The sequence below is a fragment of the Electrona antarctica genome (genome assembly GCF_951216825.1).
Source record: "Electrona antarctica genome assembly, chromosome: 16".
NCBI lineage: Eukaryota > Metazoa > Chordata > Actinopteri > Myctophiformes > Myctophidae > Electrona > Electrona antarctica.
This window is the reverse complement of record NC_136797.1, coordinates 6,533,515-6,548,937: the sequence shown is the minus strand read 5'-3', so window position 1 is coordinate 6,548,937 and position 15,423 is coordinate 6,533,515. Positions and strand designations below refer to the sequence as shown.

Genomic DNA, 15,423 nt, shown 5'->3' with positions numbered 1-15,423 from the left:
GGTACCTGCCCTAGGAGGACACAGAGAGAACATGTGAGGGTACCTGCCCTAGGATGACACAGAGAGAACATGTGAGGGTACCTGCCCTAGGAGGACACAGGGAGAACATGTGAGGGTACCTGCCCTAGGAGGACACGGGGAGAACATGTGAGGGTACCTACCCTAGGAGGACACAGAGAGAACATGTGAGGGTCCCTGCCCTAGGAGGACACAGAGAGAACATGTGAGGGTACCTGCCCTAGGAGGACACAGAGAGAACATGTGAGGGTACCTGCCCTAGGCCCTAGGCTGGGAACCCCTGCCCTAGGGGACACAGGGAGAACATGCTAACTCCACACAGAAAGGCCCTTGGGAAAACTGTCAATCAAATTCAACCCAAGGTACCCACGCCCCTCCCACAGCATAGCCTACGACCATAATTTACTAAAAAGCACATCATGGGGATTGAAATAACACTTTAAAGTAGTGACTGGAAGCATAAAGTATTTGTGACCATGTTTATTAAGGTTAATAAAATCAGGGTTAAAGTTAAGACAAAAACTAGTCTCACATAGCCAGACAAATATTCCACAATCCCTGAATGTTAATATATAGAATTCTGGAACTACACCTCCTGAAATCTGAGTAAGGAAGCTGCCATTTCCATTCACGAAAATATATTTTAAAATATCTTTAAAAAAAAAATCCCAAGCAACAAGCTATATATATGCGTGAATGATTTCTATTTATATTGGGATAAATGTGCGCGACTGTAAAGATGAAACAGAAGTGGGGAGGAGGCTTCACTTCCGCTTTATCGCTTACTCATGATCAGAGCTTCCGTTGCTCCAGACTGTATGACGGAAGCATTTGAACTTTGCGAGAGGCAACAGTCTGGCAAACGCGAGACTAGCCAAAAACCTTTACACTTGCATAGAGCATTGCCATGTTCTGGGCACAGCACAGCGGCCCCTACAGGCCATTTCATGTGAACTTTCCCGTTAAACCGGTACTTCCGTATTGGCTTTCAGGCAATAACCCAGAGGTCTACCCAGGCCCACCAAAAACCCATAGCTGTGTAAAGGCCCACCCAAAACCCATAGTGTGTACAGGCCCACCCAAAACCCATAGGTGTGTACAGGCCAACCCAAAACCCATAGGTGTGTAGAGGCCAACCCAAAACCCATAGGTGTACAGGCCCACCCAAAACCCATAGGTGTGTACAGGCCCACCCAAAATCCATAGGTGTACAGGCCCACCCAAAATTCATAGTGTGTACAGGCCCACCCAAAACCCATAGGTGTGTACAGGCCCACCCAAAACCCATGTGTGTGTACAGGCCCACCCAAAACCCATAGGTGTGTACAGGCCCACCCAAAATCCATAGGTGTGTAAAGGCCCACCGAAAACCCAGTGTGTACAGGCCCACCCAAAACCCATAGTGTACAGGCCCACCCAAAACCCATAGTGTGTACAGGCCCACCCAAAACCCATAGGTGTGTACAGGCCCACCCAAAACCCATAGGTGTGTACAGGCCCACCCAAAATCCATAGGTGTGTACAGGCCCACCCAAAACCCTGAACGCCACACAGAAGCGGCTTTTATACAAAGAAAAGGGGAAAAGGAAAAAAAATAAAAATAAAACGGGTCTGTTCTGGAACGTCTTTCTGTCAGTTGTCCATCCTAAATTAGACAAAACAATCTTTGATCATGCGGCTTAAAATCCATGACTGTGCGATTAAATATGCTGGGGTTTTAATGTGATTTCATGCGGTGAAATAAGCAGGAAGTTGCAAAATATGCGAAAAGTTGCAAAATATGCAGGATTTTATGAGGTGAAATATCCCTCGCAACAACCCGAGCACTAGTCCTAGTCCACTAGTCCCTAACATTTTAGTCTAGTTTTTATCTTGTTCACAAAATTGTCAGTTTAGTCAATAGTTTTAGTCATCGTAGCCTACTTATCTTTAGTTTCCATTTAGTCTTGTCAGTGTAAAAAAGGTAGTCGACGAACATACTTCGTCATAGTTTTAACCCAAACTAAATTAATGTCTTCTAAATCATGACAGTTTTCTGAAAAACCTATGTTTCTGTCTGTCAGTGGTTCTCAAACTATTTCATGTCAAGGACCCCCAAGAATGATCTGTATTTGGCCGCGGACCCCCATCTGAAAATCTGTTATTCCAGGCAACCCCCCCCCCCCCCCAGAAGCAAATACCGGTATTCGAGTGAAAAACGTTCACTGTGAAAGAATATATATTCAAAGATTTGTGTCACATTTTCACGATTTTTCAAAAAAAAAAAAAGAAGTTGCATATCTACACGCTCTGAGCTTGTAGATCTGCTATTTTCCCCCAACAGCTACAGTTTAAAATAACGGTTAAAAAGCTATAAAGGTGACACAGACGCTTAATGGGTTAAACCTGACGAAACCAACACTGTCTCTCTGTCATGTCTTTATGTCAGTTGTCCACATCCATGTCCATCCTGCGTCGAGCTCTCCACCTCCGCCTCCACATCCTCATGGCCAGCGGGTCCAGCTCCCAGAACCTCCTCTCGTCCTCCCAGAGTCTCCCGCGAGGATCCGGATGAGGAGGAGGAGGTGGTGGAGGCTCCGCTGCTGCCGCCGCGTCTCCGATATCCGGCGACGGCGTCTCTCCCGCGTCCGTAGTGTCCGAAGTGTCGCTACCGCTGACCGCGACGCGTCCGTCCCTCCTCAGCCGGAGAGACACACAGCCGAACCAGCTGCGGCCGCTGGGCATGTCCCCCGCCGCGTCCCACGAGTCCTTGTCCTCGCTGTACCTCTCCATGGTCTGGTGATACCTATACATGAAGAGAGAGACCGACAATATGGTGATATAGCCTGGCCCCACAGACATACAGTATAAAGGTCAGCCTGGCCTAGCCAGCCTGCTGACTGGCAAATTATTTTGCGAGGTCCCCAAATTATTAAAAAAAAACTGAATGGATGGAAAATGGAAATGTAGCGTTTACAATAGGGTAGGATGGGTGACAAATTCCAAATGTACTTTGTCAATGAATTTAGCTTTCTCTCTCCATTCTGTCATAAACTATAGTAAAACCAAACCAAAACAGGGCGGCGGTGGCTCAGGGGTTAGAGTGGCTGGATGGTAACTGCAAGGTTGCCAGTTCGAACCCGGGCTCCCCCAGAGTTGGTGTCGAAGTGTCCTTGCACTATATATTTCTAAAACTATGAAACATTTCAAAGATTCCATTTCAGGCAAACATGTCCACCGTAAGATGAACCTAAATAGGTTTGAATGGGGTTTCTAGGTGTAAGTATGTAGGACTAGTAGCATGCCAAAGTTTGTGCTATTGCCATTGAGAATGCATTGGGCGTTTAAGTTAAATAACTCCGAAACTACAAATCATTTCAAAGTAAGCATGTGTCTCCACAGTAAGCTGAATTATAAAAAGTGTGAATGGAGTTTCTAGGTGAAAGTGCTTTTTTGACGTGCCAATATCTGCCATTGAGCCCCATTGTGAATTTCTCAAATTTGAAAGCACTATATTTCTAAAACTATGAAACATTTCAAAGATTTCTTTTCAGGCAAACATGTCCACCGTAAGATGAACCTAAATAGGTTTGAATGGGGTTTCTAGGTGTAAGTATGTAGGACTAGTAGCATGGCAAAGTTTGTGCTATTGCCATTGAGAATGCATTGGGCATTTAAGTTAAATACGGGGGGGGGACATATTTTGACAGCAGAAACTGCCTGTCATAATTTCTCCCCCCTTCCTATTCCAAACCGCTGGAGAACATTGGTTCACCGATCTGAGCCCCATCCCACCCCGGGATCACGGAGTTGGATCCTATTGGTTCAGCAATCTGAGCATGGGCCTTTTGTGGCGGTTCTGGACAACCGTGGGTCCGACCGACTCAAGGACACTGCACTCCCTGAATCTGAAGTTGGTGGAGCGAACGGTTGTCGGGTTTACGTGGATTACATGGTGCATTTATAGATAGAAGATTAGTATTAGTATTATAATCACTCCAGTACCTGGCCAGGAAGCCCTCCTTGCCTCCCAGGATGTAGATGCTTCCGTCCAGCACGGCGACCCCCGGATGGCAGCGAGGGTTCCTCATGGAGGAACACACGGTCCACACGTTGGTCTGAGGGTCGTAGCACTCCACGGAGTCTGTGGTCTGGGTGGAATGCCACCCACCTGCACGCACGCACGCACACACACACACACGCGCGCACACGCACACACACACACACACACACACACACACACACACAGAGCTCTATTTTTGTATCTGAGTCTATAGCGACAGTGCTACAGACTGAATGGAACCCAGGTCCTTCTAGCCGTGAGGAGACAGACTAAAAACGCCGGGACAACGCTCCACATGTCCCAAACTCTTCTCCCTTCTGGCTCCAAAACTATGGAATGCACTTCCCATTACAATCAGAACTGCAGCCTCACTCCCCAATCTTCCGCCGTAGTCTGAAAACCCACCTTTTCATACTCCATCATGGCCCGTAGCACTTGCCCTAGCCCCTTAGATAGCACTTTATGTAGACTTAGATAGCATTTTATACAGACTTATAGCATGTTACGTAGATGTCATGTAGTCATAGCACTTTATAGCACATGTGAATAGTATAGTATAGTACAGTATGTATAGTTTTATTATATAGATATTCCACTGTTACGTTCTTAGCTTACGCATGTTTCATGATAACTACTTTTTATGTATGTGATGTATTGCCATGCTTTTTGTTCTTGCTTAATGTAAATCGCTCTGGATTCAGAGCGTCTGCTAAATGCCTACATTGTAAATTGAATGGAACCCAGGTCCTTCTAGCCGTGAGGAGACAGACTGAATGGAAGCGCAAGAATTACTGTCACATTATAAAGCTATGCAACACTTAAATCACGTACCCTAGCTTTAAGAACAGGTATAAAGTGTATGTGTAGGTATAATAGTTAGAAGAGGTATCTTAGATATACTGAAGGTAGAACCGGTATCATAGATACACGGCATATAGATCAGGTATTAATGGTGTTACCCATGACGTAGATCTTTCCGTTCAGAGTGGTGGCGGCGGCTCCGAAGCGTGCCACGCTCATGGGAGCGAGCTGCGTCCAGGCGGGGACGGGCTTCATCCTGGGGTCGCAGCGGTACGCCGACGACACGTCTGTGCGGTAGCCGTGCTCCATCACAGACCCTCCTACAGACAGACACATAGAAGACATTGTGGTATTGATTAATAATGTAGCCTACTAGTAGAGAAAACTTGTAACCCCCTGATTATCACCTGTTTGTCCATGCCAAACTTTGATTTGATTAGATTTTTATTAAGGATCCCCATTAGCTGGTGCCATAGCAACCAGCTAGTCTTCCTGGGGTCCACATAAGAATAAACAATACAGTAGACATACAATTACAAATACACGTGTTAAAGTCAGTATTCAACTTACATTAGTTCTGATAAAAAATAAATAAAAAAAACTCATTACAGACTGCCGACTCATGCGAACCCATTTCAAACATGGAGGGAGACACTAGTCTCTCTCTCTGACGTAGAACGTCTACAATTAAAGAATGAAGTTTAAATCTTGACGGTTGAGTCCTGCATCCTTTTGCTCCGTATATGACTGACTTATTGTAACATCAAAAACTTCCATTATCCCATTCAGGCCTGACGTCGAAATTAAAAAAAAAAAGTTTTCTAAATCATGACAATTTCCGGAAAGATTTGAGGCACATTTTAACGATTTTTCAAAAATAGCAGACCTACAAGCTCATAGCGCGCCACTCGGTGGCGCGCTATGAGCTTGTAGATCTGCTATTTTTCAATAGCTAAATTATAACATAATGTTTAAAACACCAAAAGGGGTTCCCGCCCCAAAATGGGTTAATGGTTAATGTGGTTAAACGCTAACGTGACATGGATGCGTTCCAGGTCTCAATGGGTTATACAACACTGTCTTAGTGTATTATTTATAATGTCAAGATATAGTAGTAGTTCTATAATGTCACAATATAAAATATAGTTCTTCTTTCCGGCATCTAAACTACTACCACATACTTTGTGCTAGAGATCTAGTTCAGCTTTATGCATTTATTTATGCTTGTATTTTTTTTCTCCTCTTGGAATGTGTAAACAGTTTTTGCACGACGACGATGTGGTTGCTATAACAACGCAATCAATGGTCGTATATGAGGTACATTTTCTGCTGTACATCCTATACATTATAGCTCACGATGCGTCGCGATGCGCAGTGTTGATTTCGTCGACTAATACTAAGACGAAAAATGTTCGTCGACTACCTTTTTTCACTGACGGAAACTAAATGGAAACTAAATGAAAGCTATGATGACTAAAACTAAGACTAAATATATTGACAATTTAGACTACAATGTTATGAAGGGACTAGTGGAAGAGAGATCCAGTATAGTCATTTTACACTTGGTTGCATGCTGAAAATAGCAGATCTACAAGCTCACAACGCGGAGTGCTGCGACGCGTTGTGAGCTTGTAGATCGGCTATTTTCAGCAAGTGTAAAATCAGCCATTACGACGACGTCAAGGCCCGCCAAAATACATTTTAGTCGACTAAAATCTTATGACATTTAGTCGACAAAAACTAGACAAAAACATTCCAGGTGACTAAAATGTGACTAAAACTAAATGAAAACTATTCAAGAGGACTATGACTAAAAGTAAGAATAGAAATTTGCTGCCAAAAACAACACTATAAAATAAATAATACATACCTATATAATAGAGGAATCCGTCCAAGGCCACCACAGCGGGGGAGTCGCAGTAAGAGAACACGCCCACCGACGCCACAAACTGCCAGGCGTTGGTCTTTGGGTCGTAACGCTCCATCCTCGACTGGCCCTCCCTGCCCCCGACCGCAAACAGACAGCCGTCCAGCGCCACCAGACCTGTACGGATTATTATTATTATTATCCCATTCTGGACGGGAACCCCTTTTGGTGTTTTAAGCATTATGTTATACTTTAGCTATTGAAAAATAGCAGATCTACAAGCTCGTAGCGCGGCACTCTGTGCCGCGCTATGAGCTTGTAGGTCTGCTATTTTTGGAAAAGCGTGAAATTGTGGCGCAAATCTTTGAATAGATATTCTTTCAGAGCGAATGTTTGTAACTCATATCTTTGCTTCTGGAACAACATATTCTCAGATGGTGGGTCGGCGGCCAATTACATTTATTTTTGGGGGTCCTTGACATGAAAATGTTTGAGAACCACTGAAATAGAAACATGGGGTTTTTCAAAAAACTGTCAGGATTTAGAAGACATTTGTAGAATCGTCCTCAGGTCTAAATGGGTTATACGCCCTGAGGCTATTTCAGATCAACATACGGAATACAATATGGAGCGTGTCTTGAGGGTACAGGGTTTGATGAGGTCAGATCAACATACGGAATACAATATGGAGCGTGTCTTGAGTGTACAGGGTTTGATGAGGTCAGATCAACATACGGAATACAATATGGAGCGTGTCTTGAGGGTACAGGGTTTGATGAGGTCAGATCAACATACGGAATACAATATGGAGCGTGTCTTGAGGGTACAGGGTTTGATGAGGTCAGATCAACATACGGAATACAATATGGAGCGTGTCTTGAGTGTACAGGGTTTGATGAGGTCAGATCAACATACGGAATACAATATGGAGCGTGTCTTGAGTGTACAGGGTTTGATGAGGTCAGATCAACATACGGAATACAATATGGAGCGTGTCTTGAGGGTACAGGGTTTGATGAGGTCAGATCAACATACGGAATACAATATGGAGCGTGTCTTGAGGGTACAGGGTTTGATGAGGTCAGATCAACATACGGAATACAATATGGAGCGTGTCTTGAGTGTACAGGGTTTGATGAGGTCAGATCAACATATGGAATGTCAGAACAGAAGATGTCATCTTTACCGAAATCACATCGAGCTTCGTTCATGGGACTCCTCTCCAACCAGGAGTCGCTGGAAGGATCGTATCTCCACGTCTCTCTGCTCACCGAGCCGTCGGCCAGCTCTCCTCCGGCGAGGTACAGAGTGGAACCTGGAATATAGAATCATATTAATGACTAGAAACAACATTCCAGGTACAGACCGGTAGAACCTGAAATATCAAACCATATTAAAACACTTTCCTCGCCGCGTTTAAAAGGTAGATTTTAGTCACTTGTCTCCCGCGCTTTCCAGGGGGTGCATACTTAGTTTAGACTATTCATTGGTTAGACATGGGTTAAGGTTAGTGTTTAGGTGTGCTGCCCCGTGGGAGGTTAGGTTTAGGGTGAGGGTTTGAGATAGGTTGTAGTTGTAGGACTAATGACTGGTCTAACCCAATGAATAAACTAAGTACTGTCTAAACAAAGTACTGCACCCGCTTTCCAGCCGCCATTTCGGTACCGCCCGCCAGCCCCGCCACTGACCTGACACCACCATGCAGTGCCGGCGTACAGCGAAGGGCAGACACGCCAGGGTTTTCCACTGGTTGGTTGTGGGTTCGAAGCTCTCCACGCTGTGCAGCATCTCCTTGTCCTCCTGGCCGCCCACCGCCACGATCACCTCCGTCACTGCAACGAGTGGAAACAAACACAATGAAGTCGGTGGGGCGAACGGTTCTTGAGTTACGTGGATTACAGACGTACAGACATACGTACAGAGACTTGGCGCATTTATAGATATAGACAGCTAGCAGGGTACCTGTGGAGGTCTGCGGTCGGGGTCATTTATAGATATAGATAGCTAGCAAGGTACCTGTGGAGGTCTGCGGTCGGGTTCATTTATAGATATAGATAGCTAGCAGGGTACCTGTGGAGGTCTGCGGTCGGGGTCATTTATAGATATAGATAGCTAGCAGGGTACCTGTGGAGGTCTGCGGTCGGGGTCATTTATAGATATAGATAGCCAGCAGGGTACCTGTGGAGGTCTGCGGTCGGGGTCATTTATAGATATAGATAGCTAGCAGGGTACCTGTGGAGGTCTGCGGTCGGGGTCATTTATAGAAATAGATAGTTAGCAGGGTACCTGTGGAGGTCTGCGGTCGGGGTCATTTATAGATATAGATAGCTAGCAGGGTACCTGTGGAGGTCCGTGGTCGGGGTCTGCCGTCCTTGGCCTCGGAGATGAGTCTCTGACAGCCCTGAGACCGTCTCACCACGTCCACACACTCTATGACATCACGGAGGTAGGTGGGGCTTATGAGAGGCAGGCGGATGTGTTCTAGGACCTGGTTGGACGACAGACGCGACACTCATTACTCTAGGGGCGTAAAACGAATCGTCTGCCAACTCAAGATGGGATTCGATTCTGATTCTTGGGGTCACAATTTGATTAAAATCAATTTTATTTTTTTTAATCAAAATTATTCTCGATTTGATTCAGTTTATTGGGGTCAATTCCGCGCACACACAATCTTTAGTGACTTTAGTGACTTTAGAGGCTTAGATTGAGATTCTATCGCTAGATTAGGGTCCCGGCGGTGATTAGAAAATGGCCGATTACTACTTCCAGTTACTACGGAAGTAGTAACCGAGTGCCGCGCTACGAGCTTGTAGATCTGCTATTTTAGAAAAATCGTAAAAATGTGGCACAATTCTTTGAATATATATTCTTTCAGAACATTTTTAACTCAAATCTTTGCTTCTGGGGGTCCATGGAACAGTATATTTTCAGATGGGGGTCTATTACATATAATTGTTGGGGTCCTTGACATGAAATATTGAGAACCACTGATATATAAACATGAGGTTTTTCAGAAAATTGTCATGATTTAGAAGACATTTTTTTTATTTCGACATCATGCCTAAATTGGCATATATTATGTTGACTGACCTTTTCAAAGATGGGATTGCGGGTAGGACACTTATTCAACCACAACATGGCCGCCTCGAACACCGTCTCCTCCTTGGACACGTTGAGGTCGTCGTCAGAGAGGATCTCCGTCAGCTTGTCCACAGACAGCGACAGGAGTTCCTCCTGTACAAGACAAATATATGTTACCTATTAAAAAGGGTATATTTGAAAAACAATGAAAAGGTCCCGCACACTGTCAGACACTTGCCAAAATGTTGCTCTTTATTAGGTCGATCGAAGGTCTAATCAAAAGCAAAGGTCTAAACAAAGCCAACAATAAACACAATACATTAGAAAGAAGATAAAAAGGGCAGGGTACAACACTTTTGTCGTATCCTGGGTTGAGAACACAACGGAGACAGCACTTCTTTCACCTGACAAATATCACTATGTGATCATTTCTTGTTTTGCAAAGAGGGCGCATAATCATGAAAACATCCTGCATATTTCACCGCATAAAATCACACAAATTCCCAAAAAAATGACATATTTAGCATTTCTAATTTCTCCACATATTTTGCAACTTTCTGCATATTTCACAACTTCCTGGAATTTCACAGCATAAAAATCACATAAAAACCTGCATATTTCATCGCATAATCAAGCATCTTAGCCCATGTTTTTCTGGAGGGTCTGTCTGTCTGTCTGTCTGTCTGCCTGCCTGCCTGCCTGCCTGCCCGTCTGTCTATCTGTCTGCCTGTCTGTCTGCGTGTCTGTCTGTATGCGTGCCTGCCTGCCTGCTTGCCTGCCTGCCTGCCTGTCTGTCTGTGTGCCTGTCTGTCTGTCTACCTACCTGCCGGTAGACAACACCAAAGTGTTCCAGGATGTAGTCCTTGCTGTGTTTCTCCAGTAGGGGGCAGGAGTGAGCCTCGGCGAAGCAGTGGATGCCGACGCAGTTCCTCTCGTCCATGTGGCGCTGCATGTATGAACAACACGACTGGACCACGTTGGTGATGTTCAGCAGGTTCGCTGCAGCCAGCAGACCCTAGAAATACACATTATACAACAGGTCGTTTCGAGGAAGAAATCTGATTGGTTGAAACAGCCTTCTAGCCGTGCTTCAAACCAGAGTAATCTAGTAAGAGAGTGGCGACACTAGCGTTGACTCCCATTGTAACAATGGAATGCGGAAGTGCTCATTCTATCTCAATAGGATAGTTCCAATGTTTGGAACTATAGCCCATAGGCACCCGCTTTGCGGCGAGATCAAAGCGAGATCAAATCTCTTACTAGATTACTCTGCTTCAAACCAGCATCATGGAACACCTAATTAAAACAAATAATTCAGCCATGTTGTTCTCCCAGAGTGCAGAAGACTCGGTGGCTGGGCTAGCTGTTTCTTGGGACATTTGTGGTCGTAGTGGCTTCATCTGTCATTAAAAGAATACTCAAGGGTGTGCGTTACTGTCATTAATGGCACTCCTGCGCTGCTTACAGAACTCGCCTTCGGCTCGTTCCTGCAGCCACGCAGGCATGCCATTAATGACAGTAACGCACACGTCTTGAGTGTAGTATTGATTAAATATATATCAGCGGTGACCACACTATTTTACAATTTACAATTTAGGCATTTAGCAGACGCTCTTAATCCAGAGCGACTTACATTAGGCAGGAACAAAAGTATGGGAATACATCACATATATAAAATGCATTTATCATGAAACATGCGTAAGCTAAGAACGTAACTAGAACATATCTATATAATGACACTATACATATTAACTATACATATATACTATACTATGCGATACATATGTAGGCTACTATGATGTGCTATGACTATATACAATGCAATTATTATTGTGCTGTCTACATGACATGCTATAAGTCTGTTTCAAATGCTATCTAAGTCTAAAAAGTGCTATCTAAGGGGGTAGGATAAGTGCTATGGGCCATGATGGAGTCTGAAAAGGTGGGTCTTCAGACTACGGCGGAAGATTGGGACACCGTCTCCACACCATAGCGCAAAACTTTCTTAAGCTGCGCACTTCTTAAGCTGCGCGCAGCTTAAAGCTTGAGTTTTTAGACAGCTGGTGGATGGAAAAGAAGCTCCACCTCCGCCGAAGACTTGCGCGACGGCCAGATTCCCGGAAACGCTCTCCTCCGCTCAAGTCTTCGGCGGAGGTGGAGCTTAATTTCCATCCACCAGCTGTCTAAAAACTCAAGCTTTAAGCAGCGCGCAGCCGAGAACGTGCGCAGCTCTTTTGGCCGTGTGGCAGCACCTAGAGTGATGCTGCAGTTCTGACTGCAACGGGGAGTGCATTCCACAGTTTTGGGGCCAGAAGGGAGAAGAGTTTGGGACGTGTGGAGCGTTGGCCCGGCGTTCCTGCGTTGGCTTTCCTGCGTTGGCTGATCTGAGTGCGCGGGAGGGTTTGTAGGGTTCAATCATGCTTGCAAGATATGGGGGAGCCATACCTTTGGTTGCTTTGAATGCCAGCATCAGAGTTTTGTATTCTGTGCGGGCAGCGACTTGAGAGCTACAAAATGACCAGCTAAACAAGATCCACCCACCCAAAAAAGGTGTCCAGAACTCTCCGTTAAGGTTTCTGAAGATAAATATTTCACCTGGACATTGGCCGCGGTGATGAGCACCTTCGAGGTGTAGGCGAAGTTCACCAGGAGGTCGACGGCCTGAGCTTCCACTCCGTTGATGGTCACCCTGGTCTGGTGGGACTCCTTCCACTCTGACTCAAACATGGCCTACAGTAGACAATGAAGAGTTTAGGACTACAAACATGGCCTACAGTAGACAATGAAGAGGTTAGGACTACAGACATGGCCTACAGTAGACAATGAAGAGGTTAGGACTACAAACATGGCCTACAGTAGACAATGAAGAGGTTAGGACTACAGACATGGCCTACAGTAGACAATGAAGAGGTTAGGACTACAGACATGGCCTACAGTAGACAATGAAGAGGTTAGGACTACAAACATCTGCCTACAGTAGACAAGTCATATTGTATAGCTATTGCATGTCCATATCGCACAAATTCTCAAGTAAAAATCACACCTGTGTGAAGTGAGTGGCGCTCTTATCATACATCATCATGACGTAACATGTCGATTGGCTCAGACACATATGACATAAAATCTCCATTCATTGTCAATGGAATTTAATGTTTGTGTTAGAACAAAATAGCCGATTTGCTCAGACACATATGACGTAAATTCACCATTCATTGTCAATGGCATTTAATGTTTTCTGTAAACAAGGAAGTGAACGGCAGTGGGCATGAAACACACACAAGCAACGGGAGCTGTCAAAAAAAGGATTACAGTGATCCCCTTATCATTAAAAAGCTTTATAATGGTCAGAGAAGCAGACAACGATTGGATTTGACAAGAGTATTCCGCCATAAGCAATAAATGTGTTAAGTATTACCTCAAAGTAGGAGCTGAAAGCCGCCAGCACGTTGCGGTGACAGGGGAACTCCAGTCCTCCGCAGCACAGGATCACGTCGCAGAACGCCTGCCGCAGTCGCAGGCGGTTCAGGCCTTCCAGCATGCTGTCGGGATGCGCGTTCTCCGCGAACGCAAAGTCGTCGTCGTTGCGGTGGCTCTCCTCCTCCGATGGCGAGGAGGATGAAGCAGCGGGAGCGGTGTGGTGGTGGGTGACATCCATAAGACGGGGAGGAGGGGGCAGACGGGGAGGAGGGGGACGACTGCCGTTGACGTCCATGGGACAGGGGACGGGGGGAGTACCAGCAGTCTGTAGGACAGCAGAATACATGGTCACACAGGGGTTGACTCTTAAGGTCTCAGAGGCACTTGCCCGTCGGGCAAGTACAGGTCATGTTCTACTTGCCCATAGCTCATGGCCACTTGCCTGAAAAGGTAAATCGTCCATTAAGCTATGAGCTTGTAGATTTGCTATTTTTTAATAGCTAAAGTATAACATAATGCTTAAAATACCAAAAAGGGTTCCCCAGGGCAGACCAAGGCGCAGTTGGAGTTAACACATCGACTCACTGGCCTTGGAATGTCTCGGGATCCCCCAGGAGGAAGTCACTAATGTTGCTCTGGAGAGGGAAGTCTGGAGCACTCTGGTGGAGCTGTTGCCCCTGCGACCCGACTACGGATAAGCGGTTGAAGATGAATGGATGGATGGTTCCCACCCAGAATGGGTTAAAAAAAAATTACCATTCAATTTAACACTATTTATTTTTACTTTCTGGGGCTGTGCGCATACCCATATGACTATGGGTTCACACTTCATTTCTTCAGAAGAAGAAAAAAGCAGGGTACAGAACTTTTTTTCCCCCTTCTTTCTAATTCTTTGTTTCGGACCCCAAAATTGTGTTTAGTGCCAAAGAAATGCTATTTGTCTCAATGTGACTGCAAAACAATTGCTGGTATTTGTTTAAAAAAAAGCTTTACCCTGTATAACATGTAATATAACGACACAATGTGACATATCTCTGTTTACAAAATGCTGTACTGTATATACGTTCCCCGTTTTCAACTGTTAATGTAAACGTATGTTTTCTCATGCCAATAAAGCTCCTTTGAATTGAATTGAATAACAACAACAATGAATTGAGCTCCAAGCAGTCACACAGAATAACAGCATCATTTAAACCGCTGGTTGTCAAAGTGGGACCCCCAGGGGGGTCCTTGAGGGAGTTCCAGGGGGTCCCCAGCTAAATGATAGTTCTTATGAACCCTCTGAGAGTGTACAAATGTACCATTTGGTAAGGTTACATCCCACTCCGAGTTAAATTGAATTACTGTAAAAATGTGGGTCCCATAGAAATACCGTTAAATGGGGGTCTGTAGACTAATGCATGTCAAACTGGGGACATATAAGTTGAAATTAAAATGGTTAAGAATCACTGTTAGAGCCGTAAAGGTATTCTCTTATGGGGGTCCCTGGCATATCTATTTCAAATGGGGGTCCGCGGGCTGATAACTGTCAATTTAGAGGTCTTTGACCTGAAAAAAGTTATAGGGAACTGATTTAAAAGAAAGTCTATTATGTTTACTTTCATAAAGCTGCATAAAAACCTCTGTCCTGCTGCTATAAAGTTAACAAACTGCTGTCTTTGCTCAGCTGGTAGATAATTATACTGGCTTCGACCAAGACAAAGAGTTTAAATACAATAGTTAATACAAACATTCACTGTTGTTTAAACATTCACACACAGATGTATATAAAACGTGTACTTTCATAAAAGATAACCTCTTGTTCTGCTGCTGCTAAAAGTTAACAAACGGCTCTGCTTTGCTTACCTTGTAGATAATTATTGGCTTCGACCAAGACAAGACCAAGAGTTTAAATGCGATAGTTAATTATATAATGTTAATAAACATTCACTGTGAACATTCATGATGTTGTGTACATGAGTAGCATCGTGGCTAACTGCTAACAACAGCACAGTGTTGCCAGATTGCGTGGGAGAAATAAGCGTCCAGCTCCAGCCTCCAGCCAACGTGTTGTGAGTTTGTAGATAATGCTATTTTCAAAAAAGATTTTGAAAGGAAAAAGTGAAATATTTGGAATACATTATTTGAACGTTAAACTTGTTCTGCAGATAAATACATTAGGTTTATAATGTCCTTGACATGCAAATGTTTGAGA

At 44.6% G+C, this 15,423-nt stretch overlaps 1 protein-coding gene across 1 annotated transcript; it reads right to left on the bottom strand.

Moving 5' to 3' along the window:
* Window positions 1-483: 483 nt before the first annotated feature.
* Window positions 484-15,423, bottom strand: LOC306939751 (kelch-like protein 23). The gene is made up of 12 exons (XM_079524444.1): window positions 15,075-15,423; window positions 13,228-13,554; window positions 12,408-12,542; window positions 10,636-10,827; window positions 9,822-9,965; window positions 9,069-9,216; window positions 8,417-8,560; window positions 7,915-8,043; window positions 6,732-6,905; window positions 5,020-5,181; window positions 4,003-4,168; window positions 484-2,803 (listed from the first exon to the last, which is right to left on the bottom strand). Exons 2-12 carry the CDS (start codon window positions 13,522-13,524, stop codon window positions 2,443-2,445), a joined length of 2,052 nt encoding a protein of 683 aa, XP_079380570.1. The 5' UTR covers window positions 13,525-13,554; window positions 15,075-15,423; the 3' UTR covers window positions 484-2,442.